Source organism: Panthera tigris, chromosome A2 (genome assembly GCF_018350195.1).
Source record: "Panthera tigris isolate Pti1 chromosome A2, P.tigris_Pti1_mat1.1, whole genome shotgun sequence".
Taxonomy (NCBI): Eukaryota; Metazoa; Chordata; class Mammalia; order Carnivora; family Felidae; genus Panthera; species Panthera tigris.
Window position 1 is genome coordinate 98,034,675 of NC_056661.1, and position 21,920 is coordinate 98,056,594.

The following is a 21,920-nucleotide window of genomic DNA, read 5'->3' on the forward strand; positions in this document are numbered from 1 at the left end:
ATAACACCTATCCCATAGCAAAATAGTCAGAAGGAGAGGTTACTGATGTTTGCCTTTGGTGAGAAGTGGCATGGGGTGATGGTAGTAAAAGAATTAATTTCTGTCTTCTTTTTCAACTGTATATGGTCTTAACACCATCATTAGTTCTATTTTCCAAGTGATTAGGACATTTGAGTTCCCTCACATTTTATTTTTAATATCCTCTTAGTATTATGGAAAAAACATCCGTGCATTTTGTGTAATTAGAAGATATGGACAACCAAAAATTAGAGAAAATTCATATTCCTACAACTGGAAATTATATTCTTAGTGTATATTCTTAACACCTTAGTGTATGTTCTTTCACAAAATATATATGTCTGAAACATATATATATGTCCAAAACATATATGTCCAAAATATATATATGTCCAAAACATATATATGTTAAATGATATCATTATACAAGCTGTTGAATTTGCTTTTCTAATTGAGTGTCTCTCTTTTTCCATTTCAATACATTTTCATCTTATCTAATATCTACACTTTTTTTCAGATTTCCCCAATTACCCCAACATAATCCTATTGTATTTAAAATCGATCCCTGTCCTCCCAGCTCTCAGCATCTATTAACCAGAACTCTTATATCCATAGATTTTCTCTAGGGAGGTAAGGTCCCTCCCAAGGGGTCCTAAATGCAGCAGCAGAAGAAATGTCTTCTGAAGCACTGAACAGGAGAACAAAGGTATAAAGGGGAATGGATTAGAGGTCACTCAGACTTTCAGCTTTTTGTGCACTCCAGATTAGAATTTGGGACAAAGGAGCAGTTGTCTGCACACCCTATGCTGTTTGATTTAAACACTAGGCTTCTATGTAGTAAATATTAAGTTTCATGTTGACAGAATCCTTCGGTAAAATTTAGATATTTGATAAACTCTGTCTTTCCCTGATCTACTGCCCAATGAACTCTCAAATAAGGAAAGTAGAATAATTTGTTTGTGGTCAAGTTGTGCGGGCTGCACCTACTTATCACTTTCTTCTCTCAGTGATTTCAGGAGAGGAAAATGTGCTAAGAGGCAACATGGGGTTAATGCCCAACAGAAAATCTTAGGACTTTCGTTTTTATACACAATTGAATTTCATAGGATTCTCTAGCACTAGATAAGCCTCAAAGGACTTTTGATCCTTTTTTGGTGAAACCATCATCCTTTTCTAAGGGGCTCTGATGAAGCAGAGGCTAAAGGGAAGATATTAAGGTTTTGGTAAAGGTGAAAAAGTACAATAAAATAATGTAATTATTTAATAAGCCTTGGAGGAAATTTAATAAGCCTATTAACATTTTGTATATACAGAATTTTTTAAATTACCATTATGTAAGGAAAAGTTGATAGAATGCCACCAGTTAGTTGCACTTCAGGGAGACCAATATCACTGATTCAAGGCTGGTTAGAATTCAGTCTCTTTGGACATTAAAATAAAAGGCACACCTTATGATTTTCTTTTTATGTAGCATGTGAATGGATGAAACATTTGTGATATCTTACTATTTTGTCTTCAGGAGAATGTACTATAAAAGCATACACATTATGGTCCCAGTAACACAGCAAGCAAGGGGTTGCTGAGCTTTCTCGTAGAAAAACTGCTTGCTTAACAGCACAGCCTCCATGAAAGATGTGGAAAGACATGTCCTAGCTCTGTGATGAGAAGTCTTAAGTTTCTTCTTGAAACCAGCTCAGATGGGCTTCCTACATGGCTTTGGTGTGGCCTGTAGCAGAGCTCAGTGTTCGGTAGCCAACAGAGGAAAGATTCTCACACAGTAAACTGAGAAAAATACTTTTTAAAAGACCCAATATAAGTATGTATCTCACTGTCTCAGTCTTCTTTCTGATATCAGAAGATCTTTATCATCATCATTGCCAATCCCACATAAGGAAATAGTTGGAGTTGGAAAGTAAAACGTGAACACATTATTTAAATGCCATCCTTAATTAATTGACATCATGTTAAGGACAGTGACAGATTGAGTGATATTCCAGGTTTTTAAACGTTCTTATTATTCAGTGCATTACCTTTGGAAATGGCACTTAGAAAAATAGGTGTTTGGGGGTGACACTGACTGGAGGCTTTCTATTTGGCATTATGCTTACACTGGCCCAAACTGTTTTATCTGATTAGTGACTAGTGATTTGTTTGACAGAGAAGACATGTGGAACAGGAGTTCAGAGACTCTGGGATTCAGGGGAGTTCGGTATCCTGCCCTTGAGCTGTCGCTCCACCTTAGAAAAGGAAGAATGTGTGTGAGAAGTTGAGGTCCAGTGCAGTGGCTTCAGGGACTAAATAAAGTTTGCTGAGTTCATTTGGCAGAGAAGATAGCTGGCCGCCTTTGTATTCTCAGCACAGCTCTCAGCTTGGGAAACATCAACGGTGTTAGGCCAGACATGCCCTGTTTTATTCTTTCCTTTTCTGGTAAAGAAAGTAAAAACTATTTCTTTGGGAATCAACTTGCCCTCACTCCTCCCACCCATTGACAGAAAAGGCAAGAACAGATCTACTCATTCACTAAATAGTTAAGAATTTATTGTGTGAAAGATACACAGTAAATGTTGGACCTGCAAGGAAGATAAAGAGAAGGAATTTTCTCACTTGTAAGGAGGCTGTTTCCAGTAAATTGACAGGTTTAATTTGAAGCCATCTAAGAATATATTGCTATGTAATTACAGCCCTCAAATATTTGTACTCATAGAGATGAGCAGTGATGTCATAAACCATTATTCCTAAATTATCTATAATTAATTTGTAGTATATTCATTTGGGACAAGTGATTTTGCTTCATTACTACCCTACATAGAGTCTTGACACATACTAGGTACTTGGTAAATATTTACTGACTTGAGTGTATGTGTGTGTGTGTGTGTGTCTATGTGCACATACTTATGCACAGGCTCAGCTTGCAAAATATTGGGTAGGATGGGTGCAGGACAAGAAGAGTGATGAAGACAGAGGTAACAGCAGGATAGCTCAATGTCGCTGGACAAGTTGCTTGAAGGTGGACTTTGCTGAAGGAGAACTACTGGCAGTGGTTATAGGATTGAGGTGTAAGGCGGGGACTTTGTCACAGAAGCAAGGCAGAAATCCAGCCACTGGAGTCAGGGCAAAAAGTCAGAGTGGGGACTATCAGTGTGTTTGGCTTGATGCTGATACCTTTGGGCTTTTTAACAGTGCTCATTATTTCCTGTAAGTCATCCTCAGATGTGGTCTTCAATCCAGGTTTTGGTCTGTAGATTATCAAAGAGAACTGCAAAATAAGAAGCCCAAGTGTTTCTCTATTTCTGTCCCAGAGAGACAAGTTATTTCTGAATGAGGTTATGAGGTTATTGAGGACAAATATATTTAGAGAGCATGGCATTTGAGCTGAGCCTTACAGAATGCATATGCTTTGGACAAGTCGAGTTGGGAGAAAGGGCATTCCAGATGGTGGAAATGCGTACACAATGGAAAAGGGCTGGGGAGTATGGGAAGTAGAATGCATGTTAAGGTGCTGAGTCTGGAAAAAAAGGATGACCTTTGTGATAGTTGCAGTCCCTGCCTCCCATTCCTGGTGGCTGTTTATTGAATTCACTTGGGAAGTTGTTACAAACACAGGTACCTGAACCGCAGGTCTAGGTGAGGCCTGGGACACTGTAATTTTATAAAGCCTTCAACTCTGAGGACTGGTGGGGAAGTATTGGTCTGATATAAAGCCTTGAAGGCCTAAACAAGGGTTGTGGAGTGGAAAAGGAAACAAAAGACAGATGAGACGCAAAGGGTGAAATGGCTCTGGTGTGCATTTGAGTATCTCCAAAAGGCATGTGAAAAAGTGGACTTGGAGCTCAACAGTGATGAGGACTTTGTGGTTATTTTTTGCAGAAGGTCAATAGACATGGATGGGATGACCTAGGGTTAGGGTACAGAGGTGAGGGAAGGAGTACCCCTGAATGGGGAGTGCTTGGCTTTGTAGGGATGCCAAAATTGGCCATGGGATTTGATGATTTGGAGGTTGTCATCATCATCACCATCACCACCATCCCATCACCATCAGCATCATTTTTGTTTTTATTATTGCTTATCATGTTTTGTTTCCATAGGTTGAGTTTCTGGAAGTAAAACAAGTCCAGAATAATTCTGTGTTAATTGTTATTGCTACACACTGGCATGCTGCTATTCAAAAGAACTCAACTGATTTTAAATGCCACCAGAAGTGTATGCAAGTTGAGTGTTAGCATGACAAATGACAGAATTCTTAACTACTGGCTTCCAAATATTTATCAGTCATTAGTTTCTTACAACCAAAGAAAAGGCCAAAGCAAAGACACTCTTTAGGGAAGAATTTCAAGGCTTTCTACTCAGAGGTTTAATAAAGATGGGAAGAAGAATGGAAACCAGCAACTTGCTGTTGGTAAAAGCTGAACAGGGAGAAGTTACACACTCATCAGAGAGCAAGGTATATGCAATACAGACTTCATGTGTTCCACTCCTAAATTATACTTTGAACAAATGGCCAGGGATGATTGTTGTTTTGTTTTGTTTTTGAACTTTTACTTCTATCTAATAAACCGAAACTGGGCAAATAAAATTGGACCAATGGAGGGAGAATTTTATAAGAAGTTACTGATGAATTGGTAGAAAGTTTAAAATATAAAGTTCTGTTAGTCTCTGAATAGGTCACTGCTAATGAAGAATTTTGACATTTTGTCTATTTTTTTAAAAAAATGTATTGAAAAACACCTTGTCTCCCAAATTGTAAACTAAATGTTACATGGTAGGCTTTTTGAGATGAGATGCCAGAGGCTACATTGTCTGGCACGTATAGGGTCGAGTAAGTGAATGATTACTTTCCATGAGGTGGGAAGCTTCTGTACGTAGTAGTTTGAAACAAAGTTGGGAAAGGTCTCAAACTGCCAATCTAACTGTGGGACCATAGAACCATGACAGCGCCCCCTTAGTCCAGAGTAGGCAGAGAATTATTGGGTTATTCTGAATCTGTGCAAACATCAGGTTCTCCATGAAAGATCAGAAATCTTCTCTTAGATCCTCAGAGAGTTAATCTAAGAAATAACCTAAACCTAATGAATGCAGACAAATGCAGCTCTTAAAAATGAACAAACAAATAATGCCAGGATGGTTTTCCATATAGGAACAGAAGACAAAATCTAACAGACATAGTTAAAGAAAGATTTCATCAATCAGAAAGGGTTTACTTGGGAATCCCATAACTGGGGGAAAAGGGAGACTCTGAGAGCACTGAGTGGGAGTATGTCTTGTTTTGTGGAAAGAGGCAGACATGATGTGGGGCAGGGGGTGGGGGTGTGGGTAGGGCAGGGAAAAGCTGTAGTAGTAAAACATTCAGCTTTACTTTCTCTAATCTCAAACACACTACTGGTCATCTGGCTTCTCAGGATGCTGGCCTTCAAGGAGAGAAGACTTCATCCAGTGTGTGTAACTGCTCTGCCTGGCAGTTATTGTTCTCATGATAAATTGGTAAATTGACACCTAAAATATAACAGGCTCTTAATAGACCTAGTAAACCGTGTCAACTGCTTAAACCCAATAAACTAGGCACTGATGAAAATGAGTCTGTTACATCCAAATCTTAACCCTGTCCTTCCAAAACCAGGTCAAATGGAATCTCTGATCTTTTTAGAGGGAGAGTGTTCCTCTTCTCTTGCTTCCAAAGGATAATGAGTAGAGTCCAATGCCTGGTAGGCTGGCACAGAGTAAACACTCACTGAAAGGAAATGATAGCTGTCATTATTATTCATCTTTCTTGTGGCATTTATTTATTTTTTCAGCTAACATTTATTGAAACTTTAAACTGTGCCAGGCCTGGGCAAGTAATGACAACTACTTTCTTTTTTGTGTCTATGTTATCATTATATCATTAAGTACAAACATTCATACCTCTCATTCCTTCACTAAAATGTAAGATTCTTAAGTGCAAGTCCCATGCGTGTCCCACACCATATCTGTGGCTTATATGGCATGTTTTACTTTCTGCTTAGTTCTACCAAACTATTTATACATGTTTTATCTCTCTATAAGAGTTGTAGTTTTCTTGAGAATTCTTTTCATCCTCTTTCATAGTATTTTATATGTTAGGCCTTTAATAGATATTTATTGAATAAGAAAATGAATGCTCTTGTCAAAAATATCCTCTCCCTGCATGCATTGATTGGTCCATTCCAAAAATGACTGACTAGAACCAATTACTCTACTAAGCAGGGTGATTTCTGTATAACAATATTTTGGGGTAGTACATGAGGTTCACAAATGTTTGTTTACTTACAATTTCACTACTTCCTCATTTAAAAAAATAAGCTACCTGGCAAGATTTCACACTACCCAAGAAGCTGTGGGGAAACCATCATTTTATTTTCAGTGATACACTAACTTGATATGAAGATGATCGGGAAGTAAGGTCTGTGTCAATTGGTTATAAAAACGGTACCAATTGGAGAAGAGAGAACTGAAAGGCAGTTTAATAATCATCCAATGATTTAAAAGATTCGGCAGAAACAAAACAGAACAAAAAGCCTTTAAATGGTCTCTAGGCCAGCATCTTCATTTTGCTGAGGACAGAGAGCTCCGTCAGGATGCACAGTACAGTCACATCCCAAACACAAATCTCCCACCCAGAGAACCAGGCGTGGCCCTCTCCAAGGTCCTGCCATCTATGGAGAAGTTCTGCAAGCTTGCACAGAAGGCATTCAGCCCACGTTTCATACACATGTCTAGGCTACTCGTGGAGACAGAGACAACCTTTGCCCATTTAATGTATTGGCTTTAAGTTCTTTTTCAAAGAGAGAGTGCATTCTGTGCAAGTCTGACCACCCCCACAGATAATAATGGGAAAATGAGAAGAAAATAAAAGAGGCACACCTGGTAGCATCCTTGGCTTGACTCCCTATCCCACTGCTCATTACTGACGATGACTATGGTTTCTTTTACTAAATAATATATGTGTGACTGTGGGGCAGGACCGCTGTGGGTTTGTTACATAGACCAGCCCTTGTTGTTCTGCCTGAGTAAAGGCAAACTCCAGACTGCTGACCTGTAGACTTTTTTGAGTGGTTCTGATGGAATCATCATTTTTACCTCTTAAGGATACAGTGAGTACAGATGAGCTGTCAGATAAGTAACAGGACAGCCAGACCACCTGGGAGCGGCTGCATTCTTCACCTGCCTGGGACAAGTGAAAAGATCAAAAAAGGTCGCCCTGTAAGGAACCTCAAGGCAAATTGAGGGCCAAGTAGCTGACCCCACCCCTTATAGGGGAATGCTTCTCACAGTCAGCCAGAGCCAGAGGCTGCTGTTCTGTCTATAGCCAAAGAAATGCCCTTAAAGATAAGCGGTTTGATTTCCAGGGATACATGATTAGCAAATATGAATCACTGTAACAGATTCTGTTACTTCCACCATTTGAAACAGGTGAAGGAATCAGTGTCCAGAACCTGAAAAGGCTGCATTTCTTGAGCAGAGAAAGAGTCCAGACCAGGGGTTCTCACCCCTGGCTGCACATTAGAATCACCTGGAGAGTTTTCAGAAATACAGATGCTTGGATCTCACCCTGCACATTCTGATTTAATTGGTCTGAGAGTGGCCTGGGCCTTAGGCCAGGTTTGAGTTAATCACAGGTTTAGAGGCTGACATATTTGAGGATCTACGATGCTTTCTGTCTGCTGACGAATGAAAGCAGTAGTCTAGCCCCGTCATTCTCTAAAGGTGGTTCCAGGGTCAGCTATAAGCATTACCTGGGAATTTGTTAGAGTACAACTTCTCAGGCCCCACCCCAGACCTACTGAATCAGAATTTCTGGGGTTGGAGATGAGCATTCTGTAGTTTTGTAAGCCCTCCATATCATTCTGATCCTTGTCAGAGTTTGAAAACCCACTGATCTAAGTCAAGACTTGCTACTCAAAGTATGGTCTTACAGACTGGTAACATCTATGTCCCCTGGAGCCTGTTAGAAATGTCACAGACCTACTAAATCAGAATCTGCATTTCAACAGTATTCTCAGGTATGTGTATGCACACTGAAAGTTGAGAAGCACTGGTCTAAGAAACAGTGGCTGATTAGTATTCTCACTGGATTTTAGTTGTGATGTTTCAGAACGTCCAGGTAAGAGGACAAGAGCACAGCCAGAGCTGGTAAGGAAAGCTGTGACTCTGCATCTGTTACCTTTGCAGGAGGAGCCTATAGGTAGGATATTGACTCAAAGAAATATCCGTAGTAGATATAGTGAATGTGGTAGTAATAAGAATAACTACTGTTTACCAAACAGTTACTTTGAGCTTTATAGGTATAATTGCATGTAATCCCTGTAGAAAACCAGAGGGAGATCATCCATCCACTCATGCATGCATTCAACTAATATTGTATTATGTAAGTATGTATGCCAGGCACTTTTCTAGGCATATCTCTATAATCTAGGGATATAGCCCACCCACCCAGCCACCCCCACCTATTGTAAGGCTCAAATCTAGATGAAATAGCCAACAGTAATAAATACACTGATGCATAATAAAGCCATAGGTGTAATGAAGAAAGGAAAATGGTGTAAGGGACAGGGATGAAGACTGACAAGGAAGTGCTACAAGGTAGTGAGAGAAGGAAATCCTCTCTGAGCAGGTGGCATTTGAGGGAAGACATACAGCTCTTAAGGGGAAGAATATCAAAGAGGACACAGTGAGTGGGAGACAGTGGTTAAACATGTTTGGAAGATTTCCATAGGCCAGGTCAGCTTAAAACTAAATTGTCTCATAGGCCATGGTAAGTCTTTAGAGACCAGGAAACTGAGCAGGGTTTCTCAAACTTTAAGGCGCCTGCAAACGGCTTGGGACCTTATTAAACAGTAGTGTGCAGTCAGTGAGTTTGGGGTGAGATGTGAGTCTGCATTTCCAACAAGCTCCCAGAGATGCTGCTGCTCCTGGTCTGTGGGCCACACTTAGATTAATCAAAAGGTAATGGGGTTTGAAAAAGGTTCTTGTGTGCACTCAGTTTATAGAAGATCTATCCCCTTTTATTTTTTTTATATATTTTTTAAAATGTTTATTTATTTTGGGAGAGAGAAAGAGAAGCATGAGTGGGGGAAGGGCAGAGAGAAAGGGAGAGAGAGGTTCCCAAGTAGGTTCTGCACACAGTCAGTGCAGAGCCTGACGTCCAGCTGGATCTCAGGAACCCTGAGTTCATGACCTGAGCAGAAATGTGAAAAAGAGTCAGATTCTTAACTGACTGAGCCACCCGGGTTCCCCATCCCTTTTCATTTTGAAGGAGAAATAATAAGAAAAACTGAATGCCTTGGTAACTGTTGATAATTTGTGCTGTTTCTTGTGAAATATTTAAAAGATATGATATCGCTGGTATCATAGAGACAAGTGTTATTGCTGGTGATCATCTCAGTGGAACACCAAAATACTCGTGAGCCTCTAAATCCAATGCATTATACTTGCAGTAACTGACTTGAGGAAGCCAGCAGTTCAGCAGGCCTGGAAGTCAGCCTCCATCTGGTCTGACCTCCCAGACGCTCCTGCTCTGGCCCCCCTGCAGCCTTGCCTTTGGTGTCTTCTCCACAAGGGAGATGCTCCATGTTCCCAGGTGTAGATGGGCTCCAGGGTTTCAGAGAAACATGAACCAGTTTCCATGATCAAATCAGTCAGGCTTGAGTAAAAAGCAGAACCAACCAAAAAGGGGTGGGGATGTGGGTAGAGTGTCAGTATTTAGCTCAAGGCTTCCTTTCATGAAAACAAGCATAACTTCCAGTATCAAACAGATGTTCAAAGGAAAGGACTGCTCCTCACTTTCTCTGGTCACTTGATATTCATGGGGTCTTCCTTGAACCTGGGGCTGGAGCGGGGTGGAGAAGCGGGGAGATGTTCTGTGTATGTGCTGTAGATGCCATTGCCTTGATGAATGACATGGTTTGGTTTGGTTTGTTTCCCTCCCCTTTTGTTAATTCTCTGTGTTCTTTTTCCTTTGTGCTGCACGATTAGGACCCTGCAGTGGGACACAGACCCCTCAGTGCTCCAGCTGCAGTCAGACTCAGAACTTGGGTATATGTCTGCTCTTTTGTTACTCCTTTTATGATTTCTTTGCTATAGTTGTGTTGAAATGCTGGAGCTGTTGTTTGCTCATGTTTTTTTTTTTTTCCCCTTTTGTTGAACTTCCAGTTGGAGAAGTTTATTTCCTTCTGTTAGTTTTCCTTATAAAGTTAAGCTCTGAAGAAAGTCCCTCTTTGTGGAAAACACCACAAAAAGGTGGCTTTTGATTTCTCCTTAATTCCTATCACTGCAAAACAACACTCTTCTAAAACAAAAATATAAACTTACACCCACCCCTCTGCTTCAAGGTGGGGCACAAGTATTCTGTGGGAGGAGATACATTTGAGTATACCCTTACCATCCTTTGCTTCTACTAACAAATTGCCTTAGGGTTAATTTTTGTCTCAAATTGATATGAAAATGTCTTGTCTTGTGTGTTTCCTTTCCTTTTTACTTTTTTGGGGAGTCACAGGAAGCATTTATTTGAATTAAGTTTGAACATATAAAGATTCCTGTTAAAGAAAAAGCAAATTTGTTCAATTTCTCAAAATTAAGAAATCTCAAATATTGACGGATAATATCGCCTACATTGGAAAGATTTTTTTTTTCCAGATGGAACTGTACTGTCACAGGTTAAAAGATAGCTTCAGAATGGAAAACTCATTCCCAAAGAATAAAACACACAAGCATATCCTAGAAACTGAATTTATTTCTCTTGTGGGACTGGAGTTAGCCATAGTGATGCATGAGATATTTCCAGAGGGGTGCTTATACCAGCTCTTGCTCAAGCTCAGGACAGCCAGCCTGTGTGTTTCTCTTCCCAACTTTGCATTCAGTGAAATCAGCCATGGTGGAAGTATTTACACTATAAAAATTGGCAAATGCTACAAACCAGGGCTTGCTCCCTTTCCCTCAAGCCAGTTAACAAACATTTACCAAATATGCCACTCGGTCCCTCCATATGTGAATAGCACACTTTATTACAGTATTTTATAAAATTATCATTTTTTTCTAAATTTAACCCCATAAATCTCAAAGTGGCCATTTATTTACTTGTTTGTTTATTTATTATTTATTTTGAATTTCTGAGATTCCTGGGCATGTATCTGTGGGTTTCTATCAATGTCAGTGCCTGCTGTAGGTGTCCCGGGAGGTTGAAGGGCTGGCTGGGTGTTAGATTAAATGCCATCTGCCCGTGTCCCTTTGTATGCAAGAATTCTCAGGAAACCCACAAGCCTGCTAAACCAAAGAAATATCCCAACATTTCAGGTAGCTAACCGAAAACACTTTTTCAACATTACTAAATTCTTGGCTATTTAGTTTTGTAGTGTATTGTATGTCATATTTCAATTTTTATTATTTGAATGACCAAGAAATGTGGCTTAAATCAAGCACAGAAACATGAAGATATAGCATGTTACAATTCAGGGGAATTTCAGAGTGCAATCCTTCAATATTTCATTGTGTTTAAAAAAAAATAGAGGATGGAACTGGCACAGACTCTACCCGATGCGCTTAAATTAACAGATTTTTAGACAGATTGTGGCATTGCTAAATTACACTTGCTGATGTGGAACAGTTGGGAATTTTCCCATTTATATGTGTTTTCTAAGCTAAAACTCAGTTGACTATGCAGATTAAAACTTGTGACTTACTCTGGGGAGGTGGCGTATCTGTGGCTCCCACCTTGCCTGTCACATTTTACTTCAGAGCAGGTCCAGTGAGTCAGAGAAAGATGAGAAATGAGATTTTCTGTTCGCTGAGTGGTTGGTCGTAGAGAGTTTGTAAGGAGCATTCAGACTATTTGAGAGAAGAGATGATTTTAGCCAAGTTACAATTTCAAATACTGATTAGTGAAAATTTCCCTTTTCTGACAGTTGGTGTAGGGCAGTCTTTCTCTCATACACAGTTTTATGGAGTATACTTCTGGCAACAAGATTTTTCTGGAGATTTTATTTCCTCTTCTTGATGCTTGGCATGGGGTTGACCATAGCCCATGGCTTGCCCTGTCCCTTTGTTTTTTTTAATCGAAGGATAGTTGACATTCACTTGATTTTTTTAAACAGCTTTATTGAAGTATAATTGACAAAAAACAAACAAAAACCCTGCACACATTTACTCAGATTGGTAAATTTTAACAGGTGTACACATTTTATGAAACCATCACCACAACAAAGATGATAAACAGATTCATCATCCCCAAAAGTTTCCTCACAGCCCTTTTAACCCTCATCCTGCTTCCTCCCAACCTTCAAAACAAACAACTGGTTTTCTTTCTGTCACTATACGTTCGTTTATATTTCCTAGAATATCATATGAATGAAACCATGCGATAGGCACTCGTTTGACTGACTTCTTTCATGCAGAATAACTATTTTGACATTGATTCACGTGAGATGTGTATCACTAGTTCATTCGTTGCTATTGCTGAGTAGTCCTTCGTCTGGATATGCCAGTTTGTTTATCCAGCCACTTTGATGTACATTTGAGTTGTTTCCAGGGGTTTTTTTTGCCCATTACAAATAAAACTGATGAGCATTCATGTACAGATCATTTTATAGACATATATTTTCATTTCTTTTGGGTAAATGTCACCAAATTGAATGGCTGGATCATATAGTGCATGTACATTTAACTTAAGAGACTGTCAAGGTATTTTCAAAGCGGTTTTATCAGGATACATTCTCACCAGCAGTGCATGAAGCCCTCAATCCCTCCCCATTCTTGACAACACTTGACTTGGATTTTTAAAAATATTAATTTTTTTAAACACTATTAGAGGAGTGCAGTGGTATCTCACTGTGGTTTTAATTTGCATTTCCCTAGTGACAATGGTGTTGAATATCTCTTTATGTGTTTATTTGCCACATGAATATCTTCTTTGATGAAATGTCTGCTTGAATCGTTTGCCCTTATTGTTTATGAATTGGGTTGTTTTCTTATCATGGAGTTTTGAGAGTTCTTTATATATTTGGGATACAATCCTTCATTCGATGTGTAGTTTGTAAATATTTTCTCCCCACTTGTGACTTGTCTTTTTTATTCTCTTAACAGTGTCTTTAAGAAAACAAACCTGTTTAATTTTGACAAATTCCAATTTACAAATTTGATCTTTTATGGATCATGCTTTTGGTGACATAATTTTAATATCAAGGATTCCTTAAATAGGTGGTAGAATACAATCGTCTATGAAATGGTTTGAGTTTGGGATTTTATTGTGGGGACTATTTAAAAAACAAATTCAATAATTTTAATAGTAGTGGAGCTATTGAGGAAATCTGTATTTTTCTGAATGAGCTTTGGCAGTTTGTATCTTTGAAGTAATATGTCCGTTTCATCTCCATTGGCAACTTTATTGGCCTAAAATTGTATATGTATTCTGTTATTATCTTATTTTGTATATGTATTCTCTTATTATCTCTTTATAGCTACAGAATCTGTAGATATAGTCACCTGTCTCATTCTTGATATTGGCAAATTTTGTCTTATATCTTTGTCTTCTGGTAAGTATGGCTAGAGGTTTATCAATTTTATTGATCTTCTCAAAGAACCAGCATTTGGATTCATTGATTTTCTTTATTTTTTTATTTTCTATTTCACCAATTTCTACTCTGATATTTCTTTTGCTTACTTTATGTTTAATATGCTTTTCCTCTTCTAGTTTCTTAAAGTAGAAGCAGACTTGAGCAATGACTTGAGATCATTCTTCATTTTTTTTTTAACGTTTATTTATTTTGAGAGAGAGAAAGTGCAAATGGGGGAGGGTCAGGAGAGGGAGAGAGAGAGAATCCCAAGCCCTGGTGCAGGCTCAATCTCAAAACTGTGAGATCATGACCTGAACTGAAATCAAGAGTCAGATGCTTAACCAACTGAGCCACCCGGGCACCCCGAGACTTTTCTTCATTTCTAACATAGGTATGTAGTGCTATAAAATTCCCCTTACTTACTGCATCTTGCAAATTTTGATATATTTCAATCATTTTCATTGAATTCAAAATACTTTCCAGTTTCCCCTTTTTACTTCATCTTTAAGTGATGAGCTATTTGGAAGTGTGTTATTTAGTTTCCACATATTTGGGTTTTGTCCAGAGATCTTTATGCTATTGATTTCTAATTAAATTTTTTTTGGTTACAGAACATATTTTGTACTATTTGTGTCCTTTTAATTTGTGCAGACTTAGTTTATGGTCCATAGTATGATCTGTTTTAGTAAATGTCCTATGTGCCCTTGAAAAGGATGTGTTGTGCTGTTGTTCCATAAATGTTCTATAAATGTCAGTTAGGTCAAATTGGTTGATTATGTTGTTTCAATCTTCTGTATCTTTTGCTAATGTTCTGTTTGTTGGCTCTATCAATTATTGCTAGAAGGGTGAAATTTCTAACTACAGTTTTGAGTTTTCCTATTTCTTGCAATTCTGTCAGATTGTGCTTCATGTATTTTGAAATATTGTATTAGGTGCAGAAATGTTTAAGATTCTCATGTCTCTCGATAAATTGATGTCTTTATCATTATGAAATGAACTTCTTTGTCCTTGGTAATATATTTTGCTCCAAATCTCCTTTGTGTGACATTAATATTAGCCACTCTAGCTTTCTTTTGATTAGTGTTAGCATGGTATATCTTTTTTCACTCTTTAACTTTTACTTTTATTTGTTTCTTTACATTAAAAGTACATTTCTTATAGACAACATGTAATTGGGTGTTATATTTTTATCTGTTCTAATAGTTTCTGTCTTTTAATTGGGATATTTGCACTATTTGCATTTAATGTAATTATTGATATGGTTGGGCTTAAATCTGTACTACTGATATTTGTTCTCTATTTGTCCTATGTATTCTTCTTTCCTTTTATTATTATTTTTTGTACTTCCTTTTGTATTATTGAAATTTTTATTATTCTATTTTAACTTTTTCTTGACTTATTAGCTGTATCTCTTTGCTTTATTATTTTAGTGGTTGCTTTAGTATTTATAATGTATATCTTTAATCTATCATGATCTACCTTCAAATGATATTGTTCCACTTCCTGTATAGTACAAAAACTTCTTAATATGTTTACATTTATATTTAACTTCTTGATTTTCGTGGTATTGTTGTCATACATTTTGTTTTTAATTCTGTTATAAAGCATACACTGCCTTATTTTTATTTTTGTGTAAGTAGCCAATTATCACTGAAATTAAAATATTAAGAAAAAATATCTTATATATTTACTCATGTAGTAAATACTTTTCTGATGTTTATCATTCCTTTGTATAGATCCATATTTCCACCTGGTATAATTTTACTTCTGCCTGGTGGATATCCTTTAACATTTCTTAAAGGAAAGGTCTTCTGTTAAGGCAGAAATTCACTAATTTTGAGCAATTTGATTACTATGTACCTTGATAAAGTTTTCTCCATGTTTTATGTGCTTGGGTTCACTGAGAGTCTTTGGATCATTAGGTTTAGAGTTTTCAGCAAATTTGGAAAAACTTTACCATTATTTTTGCATATATTTTCTTCTGTTCCTTCTGCTCCTCTGGGAACTCAAATCACATGTATATTAGGTTACTTGAAAATTTTCCATGGTTAAATTGCTTTATTTACTTATTTTTCTTTTCTATCTGTGTCGTTGTTTGTTTTGGTTTGGTTTGGTGTTTGCCAATTGACACGGGCTGAAAGAGAGCCTTTTATTACTTTGATGTACAGAAAATTCAACAGTGTTCACTTAGCCCAGTTTGGTGGTCAGTTCTTTAGCCTTTGCCTTTTCCAACTTGGCGATGCGAGCCGCCAACTTTGGACCCAGGACATTGCCTCCCCAGTGGCGGCGGATCTCATCGTGTCTGTCATTATAATTGGACCTGATGGCTTCCCCAGCTTAGCCAGAGCTCCTCCATCTTCTGAGTTAACCTGTGTGAAGGTGACAGTGGTGCAGGTCATCCTGTGGACCAGGTGCCCCAGGCTGGCCTTCTGCTTGATGATACATTAGGGAACCTCCATCTTATGACACAGGGCAGGCAGAAAGACAACCAGCTCAATAGGATCCACATCATGTGCAATCACTACCAGCTGAGCCTTCTTGTTTTCCACCAAGGTGGTGACAGAATTAACCCCAGCTTGAAGGACAGGTGGCCTTTTAGTGGGGACATCCCCTTTGCCGGCAGCTTGTAAGTCCGGGCCAGCAATCTCTGCTTCTTCCCTTGCTTGGTCTCTGGTCTGTATTTGTGGGCCAGCTTAAGCAGTTTAATAGCTCTTTGGTGGTCCAAGGTCTGGGTGAACTGGTTAATCACAGGAGGCCCTTTTAGACGTACAGAGAATAACCTTTTGCTGCTGCAGCTGGATGTAGTAGGGCCATTTGACAAAGTGCATGAGGTCTCTTTTGGGCTGGATGTCCTGTCCAATGACAAAATTCTCGGGCTTTTTCTCAAACAAGGGATTGACTACCTTCTAGGCCTCCTGCTTCTTCACAATAGCAGGGGTTGGGGCCACCTTCTTCCCCTTGGCCTTCTTTCCTTTCGGCATCTTGGATAGCTGGAGGAGAGAGAAAGGGGATCTGTGTTTTATTTAGGATAATTTCCATTGTTTGTATGTGTGTGTATGTTCACTAATCTTTTATTTTGTGGTTTCTAGTATTTAAAAAAAAAAGTACTCAATGACTTTTTAATTTCATACATTGTAATTTTCCTTCTAGAAGTTCAGTTTGGGTCTTTTAAAGAAATCTTATATGCGTGGGGCCCATGGGTATCTCAGTCGGTTAAGCCTCCCACTCTTGACTTCAGCTCAGGTCATGATCTCATGGTTCGTGGGTTTGAGCCCTGGATTGAACTCTGTGCTGGTTGTCTCTCTCAAAATAAATAAATAAATTTAAAAGGAGAAATCTTACATGTTTCTACTTAACTTTTTGAACACTTGAAGTACAGTGTTAATCTGTCTTAGTTCTGGGTCAGTTGCAATTGTTGACATATCTTTTCATTATAGTCCTTTTTTCCTGTTTCTTTGTAGGTCTGCTGATTTTTGGTTATGTCAGACATTGTGAATATTAGTTTGTTAGGTATTGTCTATATCTGAATTTATAGAAATCTTCTTGAGATTTGTTCTAAGATACAGTTAATTCACTTGGAAACAGTTTGATCCTTTCAAGCCCTATTTTTAAGATTTCTTAGTTGGGATTGATGCAGTGCTCAGCCTGGGGCTAATTAATTCCTGCACTGTACACAATGACCCATAAATCTTGAGGTTTTCTAGCCTAGTCGGTGGGAACAGGCACTAACTGTGTGAGTGCCCAGAACTGTTACCTTTAATTTTTTCAGGTAGTTCTTTCCTTGGCCTCAGATGATTTCCTCACATACTTGCACTATATTAGCACTAAGCTGAATCCTCAAGGGAAACCCTTTGAAGATCTTTTGAGTTTTCTCTTTTTGTAGTATTCCTTTCTATTATTCTGTCCTGTGAATTCTAACTGCCTTGGTATCCCTAGACTCTCAGTTGTCTCCTTAACTTAGGGAGTCTGCTAGATTTCACCTGGATTACTTCTCTGCGCCATGGCCTGAGAACTCTCTGAATGCAGTAAGCTGGGGCAGTTATTGGACTCATCTTTTGTTTCCCTCTTTCATATATTAGTGTTCATCATTGCTTGACCCCCAGTATCTTACAAACCGTTGTTTCATTCAAACTGCTGTCTTCTTTTTTTTTTTTTTTTTTTTAGAATAAATCTGTTTTCTATCACTCCACCCTGGCTAGCAGGACAAATATTGTGTCACTTGATTCTGATTTGTATGTTATCTATGTGATCAGTAAAGAAAATGGCATCATAGACAAATAAGGGAGATAATATGACATTTAGGAAAAAGAAAGCTTTAAGAAAATTCCAAATAAAATGAGAAAATAAATTTGACCCATTTGGTTTTTAACCAAATACTTATGAAAGTACCAAAAATGCTTTGCTTTCTTATGCTATTACAATAAATTAAGTGAATTGAAGATGATAGAAGTAGAAAGTGAAATAATAGGATAAAAAGAGTCAATTAAAAGATCACAGTATAGAAACAAATCTACATAAACTGGGAAGTGAAATTTGGGGTTGTGATGGGGAAGTTTGAGAGAGGGATTATATTTTAAATATTTTTTGTTCTTTTATGTAGGAAACATAAGTACAGATGCCACCATGAGATTGTCAGTATTTAGGGAGATGTGCTGAGTCAGCACAAGGGGAGAGGGAAGCAAAGATTCTCAACGACGAGTAGATATCAATAAGCAATAAGGGTCTTTTGTGGCCCATCACTCAAAATTGTTAAACCCAATAGCATATAGGAATATTTAGTACCTTCTGATTATACTGGAGCCTCACAACTGTATGTCCTCTGTGTCATTGTATATTAAACTCTTGGTAGGTTTTTAAAAATATTTGGAACAAAGTGAGAATGAGAAGAAACCTGCTGTGAGGGATGTGGCTGCTCCTTCCTGAAGGAGGCACTTAGGGATGCCTTCTATCCTTGGGAGACATTGGTAGAAGGTGGTGACCTCTCCTACCTCTCAACCTTTCCTTTATTCTCAGCTGAGAGAGAGGGCGAGTGTTAACTCCTGAATCCACGAGGCACCATCCCATACTGCTGTGGAGAAATAGAGAGATCACTCTGTCAAGAATAGAAATTAAAGTAGCTCTATGAAGGCACTAGAAAAACATGTATTTTCAAGAGGGTGGTAGGTGTTTGAGAAAATCTAGACAGGCAGTTTTAGAGGACTTTTCACATTTAAAATGGTTTTGATTTGACTAACAGAACAGTAATAACCTCATTAGCGTTTGATGAAGTAACCCTCTTTTTGCTTGTTCTTCAAGTTTTACCAAATGTTGTTTATTATGTTTAAATCCCTGGTTTGAATTAATTTTTAAGGTTTCCTATGTAACAAGGTCTAGTATTTTCTTGAGAAAAATGTGGGTTGTATTCTTCTTGAGCATATGGATGATCTCTGCCTTTTTTTTTTTTAAGTTTATTTGTCTATTTTGAGAGAGAGCATGTGAGCAAGGGAAGGGTAGAGGGAGAGGGAGAGAGAGAGATTCCTGAGCAGGCTCCACACTGTCAGTGCAGAGCCCAATGTGGGGCTCGAACCCACAAACTGTGAGATTGTGAACTGAGCCGAAACCAAGAGTTAGACGCTTAACCAACTGAGCCACCCAGGCACCCCAATATCTGCCTTTTTGAAAAATGTTTTATTTATTTTTGAGAGAGAGAGCATGAGTGGGGGAAAGGCAGAGAAAGAAGGGGACAGAGGATCTGAAGCAGGCTCCAAGCTGACAGCAGTGAGCCCGATGCAGGGCTGGAACTCAAGAACTGTCAATCTCTGCCTTTTTAATAACACCTAATCACACACTCTGTGGAAATTGAAATATGGAACAGCAGCTTATAACCTGTGTGTATCAAAAGGTAATGGTAAAATGCATTTCAGAGTCTGTAAGTATATAGTAAAATTTGACCCATGAAAAACTTCAATAAACTGGTTTTAACAGATTCAATTAAAAGTCACAAGAGAGAGAGAAAACACTTTACTTACCTCTTAAGGTACTCATTTATCCAGTCCTCAAACATTTCTTGAGAAGCTACTTGCTATCAGCCAGTCTTTGTTTTCTGTTCTCAAGAACCTTGAGTAAGCAGGTAGAGGATATTTTCAGTTCCACACCAGCAGCAGGATTTTCATAAAACTTTATTCTTTTTTTTTTTATTCCATTTCAGAAAAATGAGTATGACCAGTTGGCAAGGATGTCTGCTTATACTTTGGTCCTAAGTGACTTAAAGAATTGTTTAAATTTATAGCTTTATGTTGCAACTTCTACAGAAGGTTGTTCATGAATATTAAGTCAGTAAAAGGCCATTTCAACCAAATTTTTATATTATTATTGTTTTTTATGTAATATTGGAGAGAACACACTTCTGTGCTGCCTGTTTTTGTAATTCTGAACTTTCAGTTTTCCTTTGTAAGGTGGACACGTGACAGCAGAACCCCCACTCATATTGCCAAGCTGTATTGTAACCGTGACTATTTTGACTTTTCTCTTATCCTGGAAATTTGCAAGATTTACTTGTGTTATGAAATTCAAGGCAAACCCTTTGGCTGTGCCTGTTGACTGAGCCAGACTTGACATTTGCTTCTGTTCAGCAAAAATACTTTAGCTGCCAAACTAATATCTCTGCACAGTAAGAAGTAAATATCATGGAAATGAAATAAATACCTCTCAAATGATTTTTTTAAATGTGAACATAGAAAATGGAAACTCATCTCTTTTGAGGTAATCAGAAAAGGTCAGCCATCAAGTTGCTTTCCAGTTCTTGGAGGAAAACACCCACTTAGAACATAGGTGATAAAGGGAGTGTGGTAAGGGGCTGCCTGCCAGGTTCACTTCCATTGTGTGGTGCCCCATCGTCACCTTTCCTCCACGTGGTGTCCCATTCCCAATCCAAGGAATCGGTTCTTGAGATGTCACACCTTGACACAACTAATTATACTATGGTACAGTGTTTGGAAAACAAATTACCCTTTGTCATTTCATATTATGTGAGTTTCTGTGCCCTTGGCTGCCTATATTCTTTCTTTCTATGGATGCAGCATTTTCTCATCTGACTCTCATTTGGTGGCTTCCAGGGCCATAATTTCTGTTTTGTCTTCTTTTCTGAGCTTTGGTCTTATATCTCATACAATGGGATAACCCTTCACCAGAAACTCATCCACTGAGGTACTCATTTTTTACCCCAAAGCATATCTTTCTGTGGATTCCTCTGTCTTCCAGTTATACCATTCACTTTTCTTCCCATAAGGCATGAGGCCTTGAAATAATCACCAGTCTGCTCCTTTTCCTTCACCCTCCATACCAAGTAAACTGCTAAGGTCTACCTTCATTTCTTTTCTAGAGTCACCAAAGTACGGCATATCCTTTCTGTTCCCTGTGCCATAACTACTGAGTGCTTTCTTATCACCTTGGACCAAGTCTCCACATTTCTTAGACTGCCGGTCACAAATCCAATAACCATGTCTCTGGCTGCGTCCTTTGAATTAGTGCTTTGCCTGGATTTTCTCTTTGGTTACTGAACCCACCCACCCTCTGCTTGTAGATCCTTTTGCGGTTCCCCCCACACTCAGCTTGTAAGGTCCCACACACAGCCTCTGGTTGCTCACTTGTCAAAAAGAGATTTGATACCATTCTTTACATGGTTGCTATGCTAACAAGCTTGAAATGTTTCTTTGCAGTGGTCAATTTCTTACTCAGTAACTTTCAGTAATTTCCCATTATTTACAGCATGAAGTTCAAGTTCTTTAGCCCAAGATTTTAAGCCCTCTAAGAATAATCTGCTCACAGTGTACCTCTCAAAACTTACTCTTCCATTGCTCTTCAGCTTAAAACTTTTTTTTTTTCCCTGAAAACCTGATCTGTCAGGTATGAAATGTGAATTTGGTCTCCAGATCTTTTTGCACAAGACTGCCTCCCTAGGTTACCCTCCTCATTCCTTTCTACCTGAGTAGACTCACCTATCTTATCCTTCAAGACTCACATCAGGCCTTCAGTCTCAGTGAAACTTTATTTATTGAAGCACATGGTAATCTGCCCATTATACTCTCCTGTCCCACTTACTGTGCAGATCACTTATGTTGGCTTTTATTATTTGCTACTTTTCATTCCTATTTTCCTTTTGATGTATATGTTTGATCTCTTTATTCTGCTCATAATGTTAGGATCTGGGATAGTGTCATGTTTCAAAAATTGTGGTTGCTGATAATGATGTTGGCTGAAGTGGTTCCTTTGCCAGTTGTCAAAGACACTGTGCATACCCACATAAGATGTTTGGACAAGAAGGAAAATGGAACCATTCCCATTCTTGCTGTCTTAGGAAATCTT

The 21,920-nt window shown here is 38.4% G+C and overlaps 1 protein-coding gene and 1 pseudogene across 2 annotated transcripts in view; one reads left to right on the plus strand and one right to left on the minus strand.

The window, feature by feature from the left end:
• Positions 1–21,920, plus strand: part of DYNC1I1 (dynein cytoplasmic 1 intermediate chain 1) — a 307,556-nt gene that overhangs the window by 41,688 nt on the left and 243,948 nt on the right. Inside the window, exon 5 of one of the 2 annotated variants that reach the window (XM_042977393.1) lies at positions 10,006–10,065. The exons of the other annotated variant lie outside the window; for it this stretch is intronic. Coding sequence (XP_042833327.1) covers positions 10,006–10,065 — 60 coding nt within the window. The remainder of the gene's footprint in view (positions 1–10,005; positions 10,066–21,920) is intronic. 2 annotated transcript variants of the gene reach the window in all.
• On the minus strand, positions 15,765–16,564 carry LOC102968731 (annotated as a pseudogene).